The sequence below is a fragment of the Typopeltis vanoorti genome, chromosome 14, assembly GCF_054136105.1.
Source record: "Typopeltis vanoorti isolate ZY-2024b chromosome 14, IOZ_Tvanoo_1.0, whole genome shotgun sequence".
NCBI classification, from domain to species: Eukaryota; Metazoa; Arthropoda; class Arachnida; order Uropygi; family Thelyphonidae; genus Typopeltis; species Typopeltis vanoorti.
The window spans coordinates 116066398-116087204 of NC_143562.1; the positions used below are offsets into that span (position 1 = coordinate 116066398).

Consider the following 20807-nt stretch of genomic DNA (forward strand, 5'->3'; position numbering starts at 1 on the left):
GAATTCAGTTAGTTAAGACGTATGACTAGTAACAGTTTTTCACGTAACAGTGAGATTAACGCCATCTGATGTGAGGTGGAGCTTAACAAGATCAAGTACATAGTGTGGTGTTCTTCCAGACCTAGTGGATCAGTTGTAGAGACAATGTGAAATGCATCACCAAATAAATAAATAGATGGGGAGAAACAAGAAATCATAATGGGGAGACTTTAATTATCTGAACATTGATTGGGTAGTTGTAAAATCTCATGAGAAAAATTACACCGAATGTATTGCTGTTGCAAGACAACTTCCTCGAGCAGCATGGGACAGAAGGAACTCAGGGTCAAAGAGTGTTAGATCTGATTATTAGTGTCAGAAGGGATTTTAGTTAAAGGAAGTGGCTAAGTTTATGAATGTTCCATTCAGAAAAAGTTACATGCTGAACAACAAAGTAGGAACTTTGACTACCTGATGAGTTATGCTAGATTCTGTGCCATGGTATCAGTTGTTCAGTGGAAAGGATATCGACAGTGCATGGGAGGTGTTTAAAAAATACATAAATTATATAATATTAGAATGTATTCCTAGCATTTAAAGAATAAATAGGGTAGGAATGAAATGGATGTGTAATCTAGTTAAGAAAGGGATTCATAAGAAAAATATGATGTGGAAGAAATACCATGTGCATAAGAATGTCAGTCATGAAAATTAAACGCAACAGGCCAGAAGAGTCTCAACTGTTGTACAGAAAGCTATGTCTAAGTATGAAAAAAAAACTGGCTTTACAAGCTAAAAACAACCCAAACAAATTTTATCATTATGCTACAAGTAAAAGAAAGAATGAATATGAAAGAATAACTCTACTGAAATATAGATGATGTGTGGGTGACAGATGCAGAAGTCATTGTTCAATGAATGAGTTCCCATTTTCCTGAAATCTATCAATCTGATGTATACAACATTGCGCTCACTGCTACATCTTCATTGGATGAAGAAACTGATATATGAGGAGCCAATACTAGACCTATTGCACAAACCAAATAAGAATTCAGCAAAAGGGACTGTTGGGTTATGAGCATGGATGCTATAAGAGTATTCAACTGAACTGGCTATTCCTTTGACTAGGCTATATAATATATAATTTCAGTGCTCTCAGAACAAGGAAGATTCCACTCCTGTGGAATCTTCCTTGTTCTGAGAGTACTTCACATGATGATCATTGCAAGGTGGGTGTCCCAACTTCTCTCTTCAATTCGGAAAGAGCATCATCCCTGCAAGTTTTTAGAGCTTTGCCAAGGGAATCAGAGTGATGGGCTGGATTCCATTTTCACCAGGGATGAAACCATGGTCCTTTATTATGATCTTTCCAAAAGGGAATACTCTGGAGTGGCACAAACCAGGAGAAGCACTACCAAGAAAAGCCAAGGTCATTCAGTCCACCAAGAAGATCATGGCAACAATCTTTTGGGATTTCCTGGGAATGCTCTTGATTGACTTTCAAGGAAAGGAATACCACCTTGAATTCCAATTATTATGCTTCACTCTTGCACAAACTGCATGACGCCATAAAGGAGTAGCGACGAGGAATGCTGAGTCATGGTATTTGCCTGCTTCACGAAAATGCTCCAGTCCATACGGCTATTGTTGTGAAGGACTGTGGCTTCCAGGAATTGAACACCCACTCTGCATCTAGCACCCATTGACTGCTACTGCTTTTTGAAACTGAAGAAAGACTTTTGCATATGACAATGAGGCGAAATATACAGTTTTAGGCCAAATTGCAGACAAAAGTACAGACTGTTTTTTGAAGAGCATAGAAATGTTAATTCAAAGATGTGAAAAGTGTGTTGAAGTAAAAGGAGATTGTTGAAAAGTGACAGTTGTTTTCTTTATATCCCTCTAAAAGTTAGTTTAGCGAGTATCATTCAGTGGATATACCAGCACCCAGCAAGCAAGTGGTGACTGACCACAATCCATTGAGTACCAGGGTTGATGTAGACTGTCCAGACTTGTACAGACCAACCGCAAGGCAGTAGTGGCACAAATTACATCCAGTTTCAATGTTGGATGTCCAAGTAGGATCAGCGAGTGAATTGTATGCTGTGCCCTGCATACGATAGGTATGGAAGCCTATGCTGTAATTGTGTACCACTGTTGACAGCTCATCATCAGGCAGTGCACTTTTCCTGGTGTGGGGACCATCAAAACTGGTCCACTGCAGAGTGGACCAGAGTCATGTGGTCTGATGAATTCCATTATCAGTTGTACTGAGCTAATGGGAGGGCATGGATGTGGCATTGATAGCATGAGTCCATGGCCCTGTTGTGCCAGGTCAGCTCTGTTCAAGGAGGTGGTGGCTCTGTGATGGCTTGGGGAGCTTTCTCATGTGAACACATTAGGTCCCTTAGTGTGTCTGGAGAGCCTCCTAAATGCTGATCTGCCAGAATGTGTTGGCTGATCACCTACACACTTTCATGGTCTTCACGCATCCTGCAGCCGATGGTTTGTTTCAGCAGGACAATGTGCTGCAACCACCCAGACATGGCTTAAGGAACAGTCATCTGAATTTGGGACCATCCAGTGGCCCCCCCCCAAGGTCTCTGGATTTAAATCCGATTGAATCCAGGACTGATGTGCAGTTGCGTACAGTGCTGCTCCGGCATCTGGTGGAGTCAATGCATTGCAGAGTACAGGCTGTTATTTGTGCTAGAAGGGGGACTGAAATGCTATTAGTTAGCTATCTCTAATGTTTTGTCCATTGAGTGTATTTTATTTAATTGTTTAGGATACTGAGTATTGGCCACTTTGGTTTGCATATTCTACCCAGTTTAGTTTTTCTTCTGTTGATTTTATTTTTAGTTATTTTAAAATATCACCGTTACATTTCTGGTCTGTGTACAGTTTTTCTCGTGAATCTCATTTTACTCATTTTTATTCCTTATTTGTTACTCAAATTTCTCTATCATATAATAATGTAGGAACTGCTAAAGTACTGTATATTTTTAAGTGTTTCTTTTTGTACAAGATTAGGATTAAGAGTTCTAGTGATCAGGCCTATTACCTGCAAAAATTTTGTTTTTAATTTGATATCCTTTTCCTCCTTCATATGGCTTTTCATAACCAAAATAAAAAATTTATTTGTTCTGTTATTTCATTATTAGTAAGTGTTTTACAGTAGTCCCCCCTTTATCAATGGGGAATATGATCCATGATCCCCCAATGGATACCCAAAACCACGGATAGTACAGAACCCCATATATGTTTTTTGCCTATACATACTTATGATAGTTTCACTTATAAATTAGTCCCTATTAAGAGATTAACAACAATAAGTAATAATAAAATAGAAAAATTATAACTATATACTGTAATAAAAGTTATGGGAATGGAATCTTAGCAACCTCAGCATACACTTTTCTTTGTTTCTTTATGAAGTCAAGAACTTTCACCTTTTCACTTAAAGGAAGCACTTTACTGCTTTGGCATATCTGAATTGCCAGCATCACTATTCTTGCACTTTGGAACCATTATTAACTAAAATAAGAGTTACTTGAACACAAGCAACACGATACCGCAGAAGTCGATCTGATAACTGAGACGGCTAACAGGCAGGTAGCATATACTGTACAGTGTGGATACACTGGACAAAGGGATGATTTACATCCTAGGCGGGATGTCGCTAGATTTCATCACGTTATTTGGAACAGCGCGCAATTTAAAACTTATGAATTGTTTATTTTTGGAATTTTCCATTTAATATTTTTAGACCAGGGGGTAACTGAAACCATGGAAAGCGAACCCACAGATAAAAGGGGGGGGGGACTTCTGTACTTTTAACTGGAGTTTGTCCACAAAGAGCCTGTTTTTTTTTTTTTTTAGTAATATTTTCATTCTGAACTTTTCTGTTATGTTTAAATTACGTATTACTCTTTATGAGTTATTCCTTATTTGATATTATTACTTGATCATCTGCAAAGTTCCTTGTTCCTCATTTCCCAATTCTCTTCCCATACAGAGTACTAATGTACTGTAGGTTGATCTACTGATCTCTTGTGTATGGGTACAGCATAAAAATAAATAAATAAATAAAATAACATTTATTTTATTGTTACAAATTTCTATAGATCGGTTATTTAAATTGTCCTACCATATTAGTATTTTTTAACATTTATTAATCTTTTGATTAATAAGTGTTATAGATAGGTCATAATCATTACTTTGTTGATATAAATTTTTATTTTATAGGGAAAAGAAATCATCGACTATTACATAAATGAGTTGCTTAGTGAAGGAGTCACTTTCATACCACCTTTTCAAGAACAACAAGTTTTGCCCAAGATACATATTACTGACAACAGCTTATCACAACCTGGTCCATCTTCAAGAAATGGTAGCATACCACTGTGTTTTAATACCATTCCATCATCTAGTAATCAGGAGTCCCTTCAATCACCTGGTTAGTTTTTGGTTTAGCTTTCATTTAAAGAAGTGATATTGAGAGAGAAATATATGTCGAGTTTTATGTGTATGCATGCATGTGTAATATATATGTAAAGTACCGAAAATTATTAAAATATATTCATAAAGCATGTAAATGAAGTTTAAAACTAATCATTATGGCTTTGTTGGTAACATCTTGTACTTGTCCTACAAAACAAACTGGCTAGACACATAATTGACAGACACGCCACACCTTTCTCAATGCCTGAGTTTCTTTGACACTAATCCTTATTATTCAGCTCTCAGTATAGCAAACTGATAGGTGCCACAGGGATAATTTGTGATCTTTAGCCTTCTGCTTGAGCAAGGTCTAAAACCTAGAGTTTGTCAACTTATTTTTAATTCCCTTCCTTTCTTATGATGAGACATTAACACATGAAAGAAAGTACCATTTTGCTTAGCTGTGGTGAATCATAAATCATAGGATAATTCATGGCTTGGTTGCAAAGAGACAGTCATTAGCCTCATTAAATTCAGTCTGCAGATATAAGTCTGCTGCATTCATTAAAATTTTATATTTAATTTTTAAATTTTAAATTAAAATAAACTTTAAATTTAATATTTTATTTTTGTTCTTGTATAATTAAGCTTGGGTGCCCACACTATAATTGTTAGTTTTATGCAATATAATTTGAAAAATCTGTTATTACGAATAGTTCTTATACAAATGCTTTTTTAGTATGGTTCCTAACAATCCTGTGATCTGCTTGATAGTATTACAAAGACGGGTGGCTTAAATTACAGTGATAATTATGATTAGGCATTCTTGATATTAGGTTTACAAATATGACCGTAGTTTATGTTTATGTTTAGTTTATGTACCTTGCCCTCAGACAGCATGAAGAATTTATTACTGAAAAGCTGTATTTGGAAGGGCAACACAAGGAACCCTGATCTGTTACATTTGGCTCACTGTAGCAAGCACCATTATATCAAACTTCCTATAAGTACCAAAAAAAAAAAAAGACAGACAAAATAAAAGGTCCTGATGAGTGCTTATATGATATTCTAAAAGAAATACCCTATAAAAAACTATTATTGTTCCTATGAGTCAGCCATAAGATCTGTAATATGTAAATATTTCAGGGGCTTCATTTGAAGAGTTGTATCTCACAGTCCAGGAAACTACACACATTTGGATAAACTTTTTTCCTTTTCAAAAATGGTTTAAGTGGTGTGTAACCAAGGCCAGTAAACTGAATAGGCCTATCCTCTTATCAATAAGAGCTCAAAAGAAGTCAGTTCAGCTGCTGAGGGATGATGTTCTTGGATCAGCATTTTGTTCATTTGTGTGTTATTTGCTTCAGATATTCTTGGGCATATGGAAGCATTCCCTGGGATAACATTGTTTCTAAACATTTAATCTTTGGTCCAGGTACAAAGGTAATTTGAAGTTGAAAAACATTATGAATACATTGTTTTATTTGCTGACAACTGACATTTAAATTTTCAGTTAACAAAATGAATGCATCACTTCTGAACAAGCGCTCAGAAATAAGCTGTTAAATGTGACTAGTAACTGTCATGATCAAGTAACTTTGATGGCCTGGTTGGCTAAGTGGTTAGTGTATCTGCTGCAAACAGGCTATGGGTTCAAATCTTGCTGTGGGCATGGATATTTGTGATTCTCTTTAGGTCGGAGCTGAATTATATCACTTGGTGTGAGAACAATGTCCTATTTATTCCATGTGTGATCTCTAAAATAGTATTTCTGGACAAGGTAAAAATGAATAAAAACACAAAAAATTATAACATTTAATAAAAATAGGAAAAAAAAATCCTTAGCCCACCCACAGTACCAATGCAGGTGGGCTAAGAGGTACAAGAGTGGTCTGAAAAGTTCTCAGCCTAACAAGGAAAAAACGAATTTATAATTTCAAAATTATTTTTATTTTTCAACTTAATTTCCCTTAAGACTAATACATTTGTTCCAATGATGCTCCAGTGCCATTATCCCACTCCTGTAGTAGTTCTCAGTAATATCTGCAAAATATTCCTCTTGATTCGAAGAAATATGCTGATCAGTGAGGAAGAGTTTTAGTTTTGGGAAGATATGGAAGTCAGAGGGAGCCAAATCTGGAGAATAGGGTGATGTTCTAACAATTCATAGTTAAGATCCCGTAATTTTCCCATTGCCAAAACTTTACCTTTGTGGGGTGCATTGTCCTAATGAAAGATGATTTTTTTCTTCTGCAAACCAGATCTTTTTTTCTAGTGTGGTTAAAAGATTGGAATAATATTCTCTGGTTATTGTTTTACCCTTTTCAAGATAATTAATAAACAAAATGCCTTTAGCATCTCAAAACACCGATGCCATGACCTTTCCTGCTAATGGAACTGACTTTGTCTTCTTTGGTGCCGAACAACCGGCTTCTGTCCACTGTTTTGACTGCTGTTTGGATTCTGGTGTATAATGGTAAATCCAAGTCTCATCCATAGTAATAAATTGATGCACAAAATCAGTTTTATTCTTGTCAAAATGCTCCAAGCACTGTTCAGAGATTTTGATGTGTGTTTTTGATCTGCTGTGAGCAAGCACTGCACCCATCTTGTCTTGTGCAAAGCTTTTTCATTTGCAATTCTTCAGGCAAAATATATCCTACACATTCTTTTGAAATGCCTATAGTTTCAGCAATTTCACGCACTTTGACTTGCCGGTCATTCAATACCATATCGTGCACTTGATCGATGATTTCTGGTGTTGTTACACCTTTTAGACGTCCTCCACATGGATCATCTTCAAGGCCGGTACGACCATATTTACACTCGGCAGCCCCCTTAATTGTCGCAAACAAAGGAGAAGCGTGCCCATAAACTTCTGTGAACTTCGAATGAATTTCTTTTGGATTAAACCTTCTTTTACAAAGAATTTTATAACCGCATGATACTCAATTTTATCCATTCCAAGGGATACAGACAACACTTTTGCTTCAGAGAGCTGCATAAAACAAACTACAGTGGTACCTTGAGATAAGAGTTTAATTCATTCCATGACCGAGCTCGTAAGTCAAAATGCTCATATCTGAAATCAATTTTCCCCATTGAAATTAATTAAAATGAGATTAATTCGTACCAGCCCCCAAAAAATCACTCCAATTTTTTTTATAATAATGTATTTATAATGTACAAATATTGTATACAAACAAAATAAAACCAAATACTGTACATACATACATGTAAAAGAGAATCTAAAGAAATAAACAGATGTTGGCGGAGTCGATTAGCGTATGGTATTAATTTTTTCTTTCACTTCACTTTTGCTTATATAATTTTCTTCTTCGCTAGTTTTTTTCTTTTTTGCCACGCCTTCGTCACTTTTATCCGTAGGGCGTTTCAATAGAAACCTGTCCAAGGGGCTTTGTTTCTTCCTCCCTTTTAGAATGTTTCTGAAATGAGTTAGGCAAGTGTCATTAAATAGCGCTGCTGCACGACCAGTTGCAACTTTTTCAGGGTGTTTCTTTTTAATAAAGTCCGAAACTTTTTCCCACATTGCCAACACTTTCTTTGTCTCACTTGAAGAGATAACCTTTTCCTCTGCAGTTGTACCAATCTCCTGGAGAACCTCCGTGTGTTGCTGCATGTGTAGTTCCGTCAACTTCTCCGTCGTCAGTTCCTCAGAATGTGTGGCGACAAGGTCTTCGATGTCTCCCTCATCCACCTCCAGGCCCATGGACTTTCCGAGGGACACAATCTCCTCCAGCACTTCCTGTTCAGGTCTAAATCCTTCAAAGTCCCTTTCAGCCACAGCCTCAGGCCACAGCTTTTTCCATGCAGAGGTCAAGGTCCTTTTTGTAACACCCTGCCAGGCCATATCAATAATTTTGAGGCATATGACAATGTTATAGTGGTCCTTCCAGAACTCTCGAAGGGTGAGGTTTGTGCTCTCCGTAACCTCAAAGCAGCGTCGGAACATGTGTTTGGTAAAAAGTTTCTTGAAATTGGGGATCACCTGTTGGTCCATGGGCTGTAGGATAGGGGTGTTGGGTGGAAAGTAGAGAACCTTTATAAAGCTGAACTCCTTGAGGATGTCGTCCTCAAGGTTTGGTGGGTGGGCATGAGCATTGTCAAGGACGAGGACTTGCAGTGGTAAGTCATTGACCTTGAGGTATTCCTTAACGGCAGGACCTAAGACCAAGTTGACCCACTGCACAAAAAACTGCCTGGTGACCCACGCCTTTGGATTTGCCCTCCACATAACCTGCAGTTTTTCTTTTAAAACCTTATGTGTCTTGAAGGCTCTGGGGTTTTCTGAGTGGTATACGAGCAGCGGCTTGATCTTGCAGTTGCCACTCGCATTTGCACACAGTGCGAGGGTCAACCTATCCTTCATGGGCTTGTGACCTGGCATCTTCTTTTCTTCTGCTATTATGTAAGTTTTTCTAGGCATCATCTTCCAGAAGACCCCTGTCTCGTCACAGTTGAAAACTTGTTGGGAGATGTATCCTTTGGTTTCGATCAATTCAGCAAAGGTTTTTATAAATTCCTCAGCTGCCTAATAATCAGAGCTCGCTGCCTCACCATGCCTGACAACGGAGTAAATGCCTGTCCTTTTTCGGAAATTTTCGAACCACCCACAACTGGCTTTGAACTGCTTTTGTGAAGCCTCCTGTGCTGAAGCATCTGGGGTCTGCTGCAGCAAATCTGCGTAAATGGCTTGTGCCTTCTTGCAAATTATAGTCTCTGTCACAGTGTCTCCTGCGAGCTGCTTCCCTGTCAACCAAAAATTCGGCAGGTTCTCCATCTTTTCATGGACAGAGTTGCGTAGCTTTGAAAGTATTTTAACACCCTTAGCTGGAGTTATATATAGCCTTTATCGAGTCCTTCTGCTTCAGAATAGTATATATCGTAGAAGTAGTGTGATTGTACTGCGTTGCCAAGTCTATTACTCTTACGCTTTGCTCATGTTTGTCTATTATCTCATGCTTTAATTCCATGGATATCACCTTTTTCCTTTTCTCACCACTGTTCTTTACACTTGCCTTCTTTAGTCTCATGATTATATGAAAAAAATTAGCTAAATAACTGTACATACAAAAAAAAACACAAAATTAAAACTCAACATGACAGAAATGCTTCTGCGGTGAGGTAAACATGTGAACTGAATGATGCGCAAGACTCTGGAATCTGAGCAGAGTGGTGGTTGTTGTGTCTCCGAAGCAGGCTCATAACTCAAGGCAAAAAATCAACCTAGTGACAACTCGTATCTCAAAAAACTCTTATGTTGGGTCACTTGTATCTCATGGTACCACTGTACTTGATAGAATGACTTGCAATTTCACATGGATGCTTATGACAGATTTACCAATTAAGAAAAAAAAAATTGTGCCGATAGTGTTGCCATCTATGGTCAAGGCCGAGAACTTTTCAGACCATCCTCATATTATAGGTTTACAACCTTTTGTATATGGGAGTTGCATTAAAAAATAAATAAATAAAACCTGAGTTTAACATGTTAAGGGGAGATGATGACAATATATCTGAACTGGTTGCTTAAGAAAATGCCATTTTTGACCACACACATTGCTTTTATTATTTGTAATATTCTTTCACTTCAGATTGTTGCTTTATTAGTGAATGTCAAATAGATCCCCTCTCTTTTACCAATCCTTATGTCAAGCATTGTCAGGAGGTTGGCATGAAAGTGTGATATGCCTTCTGAAGAAGACATATTAATTATATCTTTACTAGACTGATGAGGAAAATTCATGAGGAATATTTTGTTTTGGAATTTTGCTATTACTTTATAAGAAGACTTCTGATGTAAGTGGCTGTGGTCTATCCTCTAACATTATAAGAAAGTGTTTGAAGCCTTCCAATAGCAGAAAAAATTCCAGCTCATCTATGACACGGTCATGTAATGATTTTATTGTCATAGCCAATTACAAAAGAAGTAGCAAATGACCTCATTTGAGGTCATAATTTTGTCACTATTCCTAGACATTAGCTATTCTAGAAAGCATGACTAGCATTGACCCAGCATTTTAATAAATCCAAATCTGCTAAGAGCAACATTACACCAAAAGAAATAGTAGCCCTAAACACACACACACACACACACACACACACACACACACACACACACACACACACACACACACACACACACACACACACACACACATTATGAGAATTCATTTTTACTCGGTTGGAATATTATGGAAAAGCTTTAATGACTGTTACCAAGAGATAAAAAGATGACAAGATATATTTAAAAAGATACTACTAGTTTACTAGTTTCATTGAATAGATCATCATCTTCATGTATCACAATCAAAGAAGTATATAAAAAAATTACAGAGACTTAAAATTGTAATAACAGAACAAATATAAAAAGACAGTAGCGTGTTTGAAAAATAAATGCGAGTATGAGTTCTAAACAGACGTATACTACGTGCTGTCGCGAGTGCGCCAGTACTGAACAGAAGCGACAGAACATGATCATCTTCATGTATCACAATCAAAGAAGTATATAAAAAAATTACAGACTTAAAATTGTAATAACAGAACAAATATAAAAAGACAGTAGCGTGTTTGAAAAACAAATGCGAGTATGAGTTCTAAACAGACGTATACTACGTGCTGTCGTGAGTGCGCTAGTACTGAACAGAAGCGACGTGTGCGTCAGAGAGATTGTAACTCAGGCTGTTGTTGATATGAGAGGAATCTAGAGAAATTTCCCTGGATTTGACAATCTTTCTTTCGAGTTCATCGTAGCACACATGTATGTTAGAAGTTTGAGTCCAGTTTACAATGTGTTGGCGGCCTTCGTCTGAGTTAGCTGAAAAGAGAACGTGGCTAGAGAGAGCGCTAGCTCTAGTCCTGTTATAGGAGATATCCTACGGTGTTCATCCAAACGTAGAAGGATGGATTTAGCAGTCTGGCCATAGTATGGCTTTCCACAATCACACAAAATCTTGTACACTCCTAGAAACTGAGTAGGAAGATGTTTCTGTTTATGTTTGCTAAGTAATGAACGAAGTTTTGGAAGCGTAGTGAAGCAAGTTTTGAAGTTAAATTTCTTGAGTATCTTGGCCAGTTTTAGTGAAAGAGAGCTGATGTAAGGCAAGGAGATGAAGGCTCTTGGGGAAGAGGGATCTTCAGAAGTAGTTGAGTGCCTGGAGGAAAGAAATTTGTCAATTTTCTTTAGAGAGAAACCACTATTAATAAAAGTTTTTTTTAAGAAAAAGGAGTTCATTTTCAATTTCTGTTTCTTCTGTAAGTAATGATTTGGCTCGGTGAGCTAAGGTGGAAATAATACCACATATTTGTGGGGGATAGTGATGGGAGGAAGCATGAAGGTATCTATCAGTATGACTAGGCTTTCTAAAAATTGAGATTTTAATGCTCTAGCACATCTGGTAAGTTTGAGGTCCAAAAAGGGAAGGCAGTCATCTGATTACAGTTCAAAGGTGAAAGAGATTTTTTCATGGCACTTGTTTAGGTGGTCTAAAAATAAATAGAGGTTATTGACACCGTCTTCCCAGATGAGGAAAATATCATCAATATAGCGGTACCAGACTTTTGGTTTAAAGTGAATGGAGTTAATAGCTTTTTCTTCAAAATGTTGTGAAATATATCCGCGAGAATCGGAGAGAGTGGGCTGCCCATAGCCAGACCTGAGTTTTGTAAGTAGATCTTATTATCATATTTGAAGTATCCTGACTTTATGCAATGGGAGAGAAGAGCAAACTAAAACATACTACTTTGATTATAACATTGCAGCTGCCATAATGGATAAAAGTATATAACAGAACAATAAACACTCTCCTGAAAGACTCCTTTACTTACTAAGATATAGATCAGGATCCATTTAAGTGTCAGAATAAAAAACTACAGATTGTTAAGAAAAATTAAATCTTATCTAGATTTAACGAAGTATGCAACATGTATTTGCGCAGCCATTTCTAATCGGGAAATATGGCATTAAAGATGCAGCATTGAAGTAGTTCTATGAATATTCAAGGGTTATAGAAAGTGGAGAGTCATGTTTTTATCAGTAATATTGTTCAAGAAATCAACTTATTCTTTAATTTGAAGACAAGATTGATGTCGAAAAGTGGTTAATAATGTAGAGTAAGAGCCATTGCTTCAGATAGATTTCATTAGAAGGATGCTATTGATCATAGAAATCACAATCACAAAAGTCCTTCAGTTGTACTGAAAAAATTGAATATATTCTATTGTTTATTAGTATATTTATGAATTCAAGGAATTGAATTCATAATAATAAGGAATCGGGGTTCTTAAGGGTCAAAGCTGTATAACTGAAAGGAGACCTCCACATAGCCTTTAACGGAATGTGGAGAACCAACCAGGACTTCTGACCTAATGTCCAATCCACACCTTCTCGTGGTGCACCCAGTTGGATATCTACCTGGATACTGAACGAACGAGGATGGCTTGGCAATTTGGGATTTAGCCGACCAAATTGTGTTCTTATTGGCTTAAACCAATATACAAAATGATGGTACAACATGACAAAATTTCATGCCGGCTGGGGCGTCGCCCGGTTAAACAAGACCCCCATTGTTTTCGCCAGGGAACCAGGGCGAACAGCGAAAACTCAGCTACTGGAATAAATCTGAAAGTACACCCCAACTCAACATCACCAAAGTTAAAGATCGGTACTATCAACATAAGAAGCCTGAATGGCAAAGAAATGGAGCTAGCTGAAGAATTAGATAAGTACCAGATCGACATAATAGGGGTGACTGAAACAAAAAAGACAAAAACTAGTGAGATCTTTCTGAGCAATAAATACAAAATGTTATATTCAGGAAATGACAATCAAGGAAAAGAAGGAGTAGCCATAGTATTCAACACAAAATACGAGGCTAATCTTCTTGAATGGCAGGCAATTTCAAGTAGAGTGATGTGGGCAAATATCAAAATAAGGAATTGGACAGTGAGACTTATTTGTGCCTATGGTCCCACAGAAGGTTCTACTAAGGTAGAAGTGGAGGAATTTTTTGATGCTTTAGAAAAAGCAACTGACACAATGAAAAAGGAAAAGTTGGTCCTTTTTGGGAATCTAAATAGCAGAGTAGGAAATGATTGTCAGACATACAAAAATATTTTGGGAAAATTTGGAGAAAAGAGCAAAGCTAATAATAATGGCAAATACCTTGTTAATAATTTGTGGATTTTTATATAGAGGATATTCATAGATATTATCATAATATTAATCCTACCATAGAGATGATCTCTGTTTCTAACAGTTATTTTTTTTATTTATTTCCGAGTGTACCTATATATTATTATATGCACAGGGGTTCACTCCAATTGGTGCAATGATCTTAACACTTTCTTTCAGATTCCAAGTAATCACTGACTCAAGACCAAAATACAAAATAAACACATTTAATAAAACGAAAACAATATATATATACACTTCAAACAACTTTACATAACTAACTACAAATTTAATTGGATCTTAAACTTACACTTAAGACTAAACACTTTTTTTCAAAATTACAAAATGTTCATAGCCAGTTTCTCTCTCTGTCAAGGCTCTTTTCCGAAGATATATTACTCTATTCTTCATTTTTTACAGGATCCTTTTTCTTCACTTATGTAGCACACATTAATTCTTCCTGACTTAATTCTGTCACTTTTCTTCATTAGAAATAATAGTCAGATCTGGCGTCCTATACAGATGAAACTTCCTAATCAGAGTTTTCTCGAACATTCCTTTAGAACATAAATAGCGACTTCTTCTTTTACTCACTAATTCTTATTGACAGTTTTGACTCTTCCACTTTAAAAAAAAACTTACAGTTATACGATTCCCTTTTCGGAATCTACTATAAATCTTCCAATTAGCGTGTCCTCAAATATTCCTTTTAAAACGCCTATAGCAACATTTCCCTTTTATTTATCAATACTTATTCCACTTTGAAACTTAATAGTTCCACGATTCTTTTTTCGAAATATATTATTAATTTTCCTCCAACTGTCGCATAAAAAAACTTAAGTTCCTCCGAACCTAAATATCTGCCAGCCTGTGTTCTAAATTCCTTCAGAATGCTATCTTGTTTACTCTCCTGTTGCTTCGATACCAAACTTGTCAGCTGTCAATCACACATCAAACTTCTCGGTGAGCATGCACACTCCATGAAACTGGTAAGCAAGAAGTTAGGTATAAATAATGGCTGACAGGTTGTCTCCGTTAGCGACAAGAGAGAATGTCTTCATAAAAACACAAAACTTAATATTTTAAATTACAATAAAATTCCTGTAAGTAATACAAATATCAAATCCAGTAAGTACATCAATTTTTTAACTGCTTTACATATCATTTTTGACAAAACAATTTCAATAATGGGCACATCGCAAGTTCCAACAATGCGTGTTATGAAAACAAAACTAATAGACATTTTAACATAAACAATTCGTAAAAGTATTCAGAATTTTAATTATGATTTTACTCTTGTTGGATTTCTGCTCAGGACATGGACTGGTTATTACTAATACCATGTTCCAACATAAAAATGTACACAAATTCACATGGAGAGAAGAGGCAAGGAATAAGAAAAGTCTCATTAACTATATTATTGCTGATGGTGATGTTTTCTCTCTGGTGCAGGACACTAGATTGTACAGAGGATTTGAAATGGGAAGTGACCATCATTTAGTCTTAAGTAGGATAAAATTGAATTTCATATTGAAAAGAATAACATTTAAGAAAGTTTTAAAGCGAATAAAAGATGAGCAGCTCTCAGATGTGAACTGTAGACTAAAATACACAAAGATTATTGAAGAAAAAATGAAAGAGTTTGAGAACCGGAACCAATCCTTGGAGATTCAGTGGCAAGCCTTGAAGAAAACCCTGATTGATTTAACCAGAGAGGGATATGGTGAGGTTGTCTGCAAGGATAGAAAAATCAGAACTCCATGGTGGACACAGTAAGTTAAAGAGGCAGTGAAGGAAAAGTAGAAAGCATATCAAAAGTTCCTGGCAAATAAGTCAGCTTTTGCTCTTAGAGAATACAGAGACAAATGTAAGAAAGCAAAACAATGTAAAACTAGATAAACAAAAGTCATGGGAGGACTTTGGCAAGAACATAGAAAATAAATATCAAGAAGGTGGTAAGATATTCTGGAGGTTGTTGAAGAAGAGAAATGGAGGAAAGAGTGCTGTAAAAGGAGTTAGAGATGATAAAGGTGACATGAAAACAGGAGAAAAAGATATCCTTGAAGTATGGAGTAATTACTTCAAAAAATTGCTAAATGAAACAAGCAGTGATAGCACAGTCGTAAAAAACACTCCACATGCATACAGTCAAGAATTCATATCCATACTTGAAGTAGAAAAACCCTGAAAACTGCCTTTCCACATTTCAAAGGCTTGAAATGTGGAAAGGCAGCAGGAGTAGATGATATTCGACCAGAAATGCTGAAGTATGGTGGTATAAAAGTCTTACTGTGGCTGCACTGCATAGTTCAGAAAGCCTGGACAGAGGGACGAATTCCCGATGATTAGAGAAGAGCTCTGATAGTACCCATATATAAAAAGGAAAATAAAACTGAATGTGAGAATTACAGAGGTATCTCCCTACTGAGTGTTCCTGGTAAGATCTATGCAAGTATACTTGAGAAACAGTTGAGAAGAATTGTGGAAGAAAAGCTTGGTGAAGAACAAGCTGGATTCAGGTCAAATAGAGGCTGTCTGGATCAGATCTTCACTTTACGACAAATAGTTGAGAAAGCATGGGAATATAACAAAGATCTGTATTTAAGTTTTGTCGATCTGGAAAAGGCATATGACAAGGTGCCAAGAGAGAAGCTATTCGATACAGTTATATGGTGTCAATGGGGCATTATATCAAGCAATACTTAGTCTTTACTTGAGTTGTAAGTCAGCAGTTAGAATTAAAGGAAGTACTGGAAGATGGTTTAATGTTAAAACTCGTGTGAGACAAGGATGTACGTTATCCCCTCTGTTATTCATTATCTATATGGATCATATTATGAAGGAAAGTGGTATTAAACCTGATATCAAAATTGGAGATGTTAACCTCAGCTCTTTGCTTTATTGCGGACGATGTTATACTTCTAAATAAATCCGCTACAAGTCTGCAAGATTCCCTGCCTAAATTGAATAACTGTTGTAATAGATATGGTATGAAGGTCAGCAATAAAAAGACAATGAAAATAGGCAGAATCGTTGAAAATGTCAACTGCATTGTGAACGGAGAACCTGTGGAACAAGTAAAACATTTCAGCTACTTAGGCATGATTTTTAGTGAAGATGGTAAATTAAGTATGGAAATAGACAACAGAATCAACAAAGCTGGTATGGTAGGAAGTCAACTGAATAAATTCATTTGGAACAAGAGAGAAATTAGTCGGAACACTAAATTAGTTATATACAAGACAGTGTTCAAACCAGTTTTAACTTATGGATCTGAGAGCTGGGTCAGAAGTAAAACACTTGACCAGAGAGTGGAGTCCGCAGATATGAGAGTCCTGAGAAAGATTAGAGGCGTGGACAAATTCATGCCATGGCATGAATTTGTCCACGCCTCTAATTCATGGCAATTCCGCACAAATCTCAAACCTCTAATTCCACACAAATTCATGGCAATATCATGTTAAAAACGAGGATATTAGGAAAGAACTTGACATTGTCAGCATCCAGGAATGCATTAGGCTAATCTCAGGTGATATTGTCACTTAAATAGAATGGGCGAAGAAAGATTAGCAAAACAAGTGTTCTCTGCCAGGTTGGCAGGAATACGACCCAGAGGAAGACCAAGATATAGGTGGATTGATACAGTACAAAGTGCCTTAGACGATAGAAATATAATATCTGATAATTTTGGAATCTTGACAAGTAACAGACTGATTTGGAGGAAAATTGTAGATAGGAAGTTAGTAATGATGTAAATATTTCATGTAGTACTATCATATCCTGTACGCACCTTGAGGGTACATGGCAGGAATTTGATGATGATGATGATAATAAGGAATCCATGGAATCCTGGCACTTTCAAGGAATCCAAGGACTCATTGAGAGATGGCACAGTAAGATGCTTATACTTAAAATACTTATATTTCTCTTTGAACACATTAACATAAGATGCACCCATAGTGTAATGTCATCAGAAGAGCCTGAAATTGCTACCATATGGTTTGGGGTAGCATGACCTTTACTATCCTTATGCTAATGAATTAATCAAGCCAGCCAACTAGAATTGGCTGGCTTGATTAATTACCTTGAGGGGACCTCATCCCTACCAAGCGCATCCCTCGGGTGGCAGATGAGGGAAGCCCAAATGGGCAGTTCCGAATAATGAATAAGGAACCGTGGACCAAAGGTGCACTTCAGAACCATGGTCAGGAGAAGTGCTGTAGACCACTCTAAAGATGCCAGCAAGTAGAAGAAGAAAAAGGCCCCCAGTCCTGCGCAGCTCTTTGCAATTCCACCAAGGTGGTGGTGAGAAATCTGCAGGAGCAGGGGGTGCTAAGAATCCCGCAGAGGAAGGTAGACCACCATCTGGAAATTCGACCCTATTTATTGGTTCCTTCAACACTAAAACTCTGTCTTCTGACTCCCATATTGATTTCCTGCTTCAAGAATTGCAAAATGTAAGGTTTGATGTCCTTGCTATCTGTGAAACCTGAAGAAGCTCTGAATTAACAGCAAAATGGAACAATGGCAACCAAATTTTCCTGGGAGCCTCAGATAACACTACAAGGGCTGGAGGAGTTGGCTTCATCATAAATGAAAAGCTAACTAAAAATATTATTTCTTGTACAATCCATTCTGAACGACTAGGAACACTAATATTAAAAATTGGAGAATCCATAACAGTAAAAAATAACAGTAGCCTACGCACCCACCTCAATAGTTGACAAAGAAGAAATAGAAAATTTCTATGAACACCTACAAGAAACATTACTGAAAAAAACAATATACATAATAGTGTGTGGAGATTTCAGTGCAAATATTGGTACAGGATTTATGGAAGAAAAATACATTGGACCGTGGGGGAAAGTGGAAAGAAATGAACGAGGTGAACTCCTCGCAGAATTTGTAGAAACAGAAAGGCTGTACATTATGAATAGTTTCTTTAAAATGAGAACTGGAAAAAGATTGACTTGGCAATCTCCAAATGGAGAGACAAGAAATGAAATTGATTTCATCCTAACAGATTGCAAAAGAATAATAAAAAATGTGGAAGTCATTGGGAAAACTTACTGCGACATTCATTCAGACCACCGTCCAATAAGAGCCACTCTCAAAATACATAAAAAAAATGAAGAACGCATACGAACACAGTCCAACCATAAAAAATGCTCCAAACAGATAAACCCAGAAGAATTTAGAAAAAAGGTGGAAAAAACGGACTGGAAATTAAAAAATGACATCGAGGAAGATTTAAAAAACTTTAACAATAAATTAATGAACTGCAAAGAAATAACCTCGTATGAACTTCCTCCTAAGACCATGAAATGCCTATCAGCAAGGACAATAGAACTATTGAAGAAAAGAAGAATACTGAAAGATACAGGAAAAGATCATCTAGAATATAAAATTATTTGTAAACAACTGAGGCAGAATATCAAAGACGACTATAACATATATAGAACAACAAAATTGGCAGAAGCAGCTAGGCTCCGCAGTAGCCTAAAAAAAGTAGAAAAAGAAATAAATCTAAAGCAACCACTACCGTCAGCCTTCATAGACAATCAAGGAAACAGACACACAAACAGAGGTGAAGTAGAAAAAATAGTAAAATCGTTTTATGAGAACCTTTACTCATCTAAACAAGTAATCACAGCTTCAGTACCAGACGAAAATTTAGAAAATCTGGAAATACCAACTGTCCTACCTGAAGAAATAAAAATGGCTATCCACCATATGAAAAATGACCGATCACCAGGAATTGACGGTATGAAATCTGATGAATTAAAAATGGGTGGACAAATACTCTTTAAAGCTCTAGCAGAAAGGTTTACCCGATATATACAATTAAGGAAAGTACCTACTGAATGGAAAACATCAAAGACCATAATTCTGCATAAAAAAGGTAATAAAGAAGACATCAGTAACTACAGACCTATCTGTCTATTAGCACACACACATAAAATATTCGCCAGAATCATCCTAAACCGAATACAAACCTCCATCAATGAAAATAGCTGCAAAGAACAGGCTGGTTTCAAAAAAGGCTTTTCAACAATAGAACACATTCAAACTATTACTCAGCTAACAGAAAGATGCAGAGAATACCAGATCCCACTTTGTCTTATTTTTATAGATTTTAAAATGGCATTTGACACAGTTGAGCATAATGCAGTATTCCAAGCTTTAATAGAACAAGGCGTAGAAAAAGCATATACATCTAACTCATAAATGATATCTACAAAGAAAGCACAACCAATATCACCCTTTTCAATCACCCGATTAAAATTAACTTAAGTAGAGGATTACGTCAGGGTGATGTCTTATCACCTAATCTCTTCACATCTACTCTGGACAGCATCATTTGAAAAATTGACATGAAAGATGGAATAAACATTGATGGTGAAATATTAATTATCCTATTATTCACCGATATCTCACTCACCCAAACTCCTAGAATCAATGCTGAATAACATAAGCCAAAACTGCCAAAAAAAGTAGATTGGAAATACACCCTGACAAAACAAGATGGATGAAAAACAGAATGTATCATACAATCACTCTAGAATCTCACACCATCGAAAAAGTTGAAGAATACATCTACCTCGGCCAGTCCATAAAAATGAATAATGATATATCAAATGAAATTGCAAGGAGAAAAAGAGCTGCTTGGATAGCCTTCAACAAAATAAAATCAACAATTACCAACCAAAACATATATATAGACATAAGAGCCCATCTTTTCAATTGTCACATCTTACCAGCATTAACTTATGGCAGTGAAACATGGAACACAACTTTAAAAGAAGAAAAGCTTAATAACAACTCAACGTGCAATAGAAAGAAGAATATGCAATACAAACAAAATAGACCACTTAAGACACACAGAAATCAGGTAGAAGTCTGGACTTGCAGATTTAATAAAAACAATCTACAACAGAAAAAGATGGGCAGGACATCTCGCCAGAATGAGAGACAACAGATGGACAGTCAGAATTACGAACTGGTATCTGAGAGATACCAAAAGGAAACCTGGAAGACCAGCTTTAAGGTGGGAAGACCCAATGATTAAGAAAGTTGGAAGAAAATGGAGAAGAAAAGCCCAAGACAGGAATAGCTGGACTCTTTACGACCTGCAGTCATGGAGAAATCCTGACTGAAACCACAGGTTCATCAAGGTAAACCTCCCAATGTC

General features: G+C 36.6%; 1 protein-coding gene across 4 annotated transcripts in view; it reads left to right on the forward strand.

The window, feature by feature from the left end:
• The window catches only part of retm (real-time), a 469145-nt gene that overhangs the window by 155936 nt on the left and 292402 nt on the right, over positions 1–20807 (forward strand). For all 4 annotated transcript variants that reach the window (XM_090404393.1, XM_090404395.1, XM_090404396.1 and 1 more), the window contains one exon: positions 4228–4438. In XM_090404393.1, coding sequence (XP_090260519.1) covers positions 4228–4438 — 211 coding nt within the window. The remainder of the gene's footprint in view (positions 1–4227; positions 4439–20807) is intronic.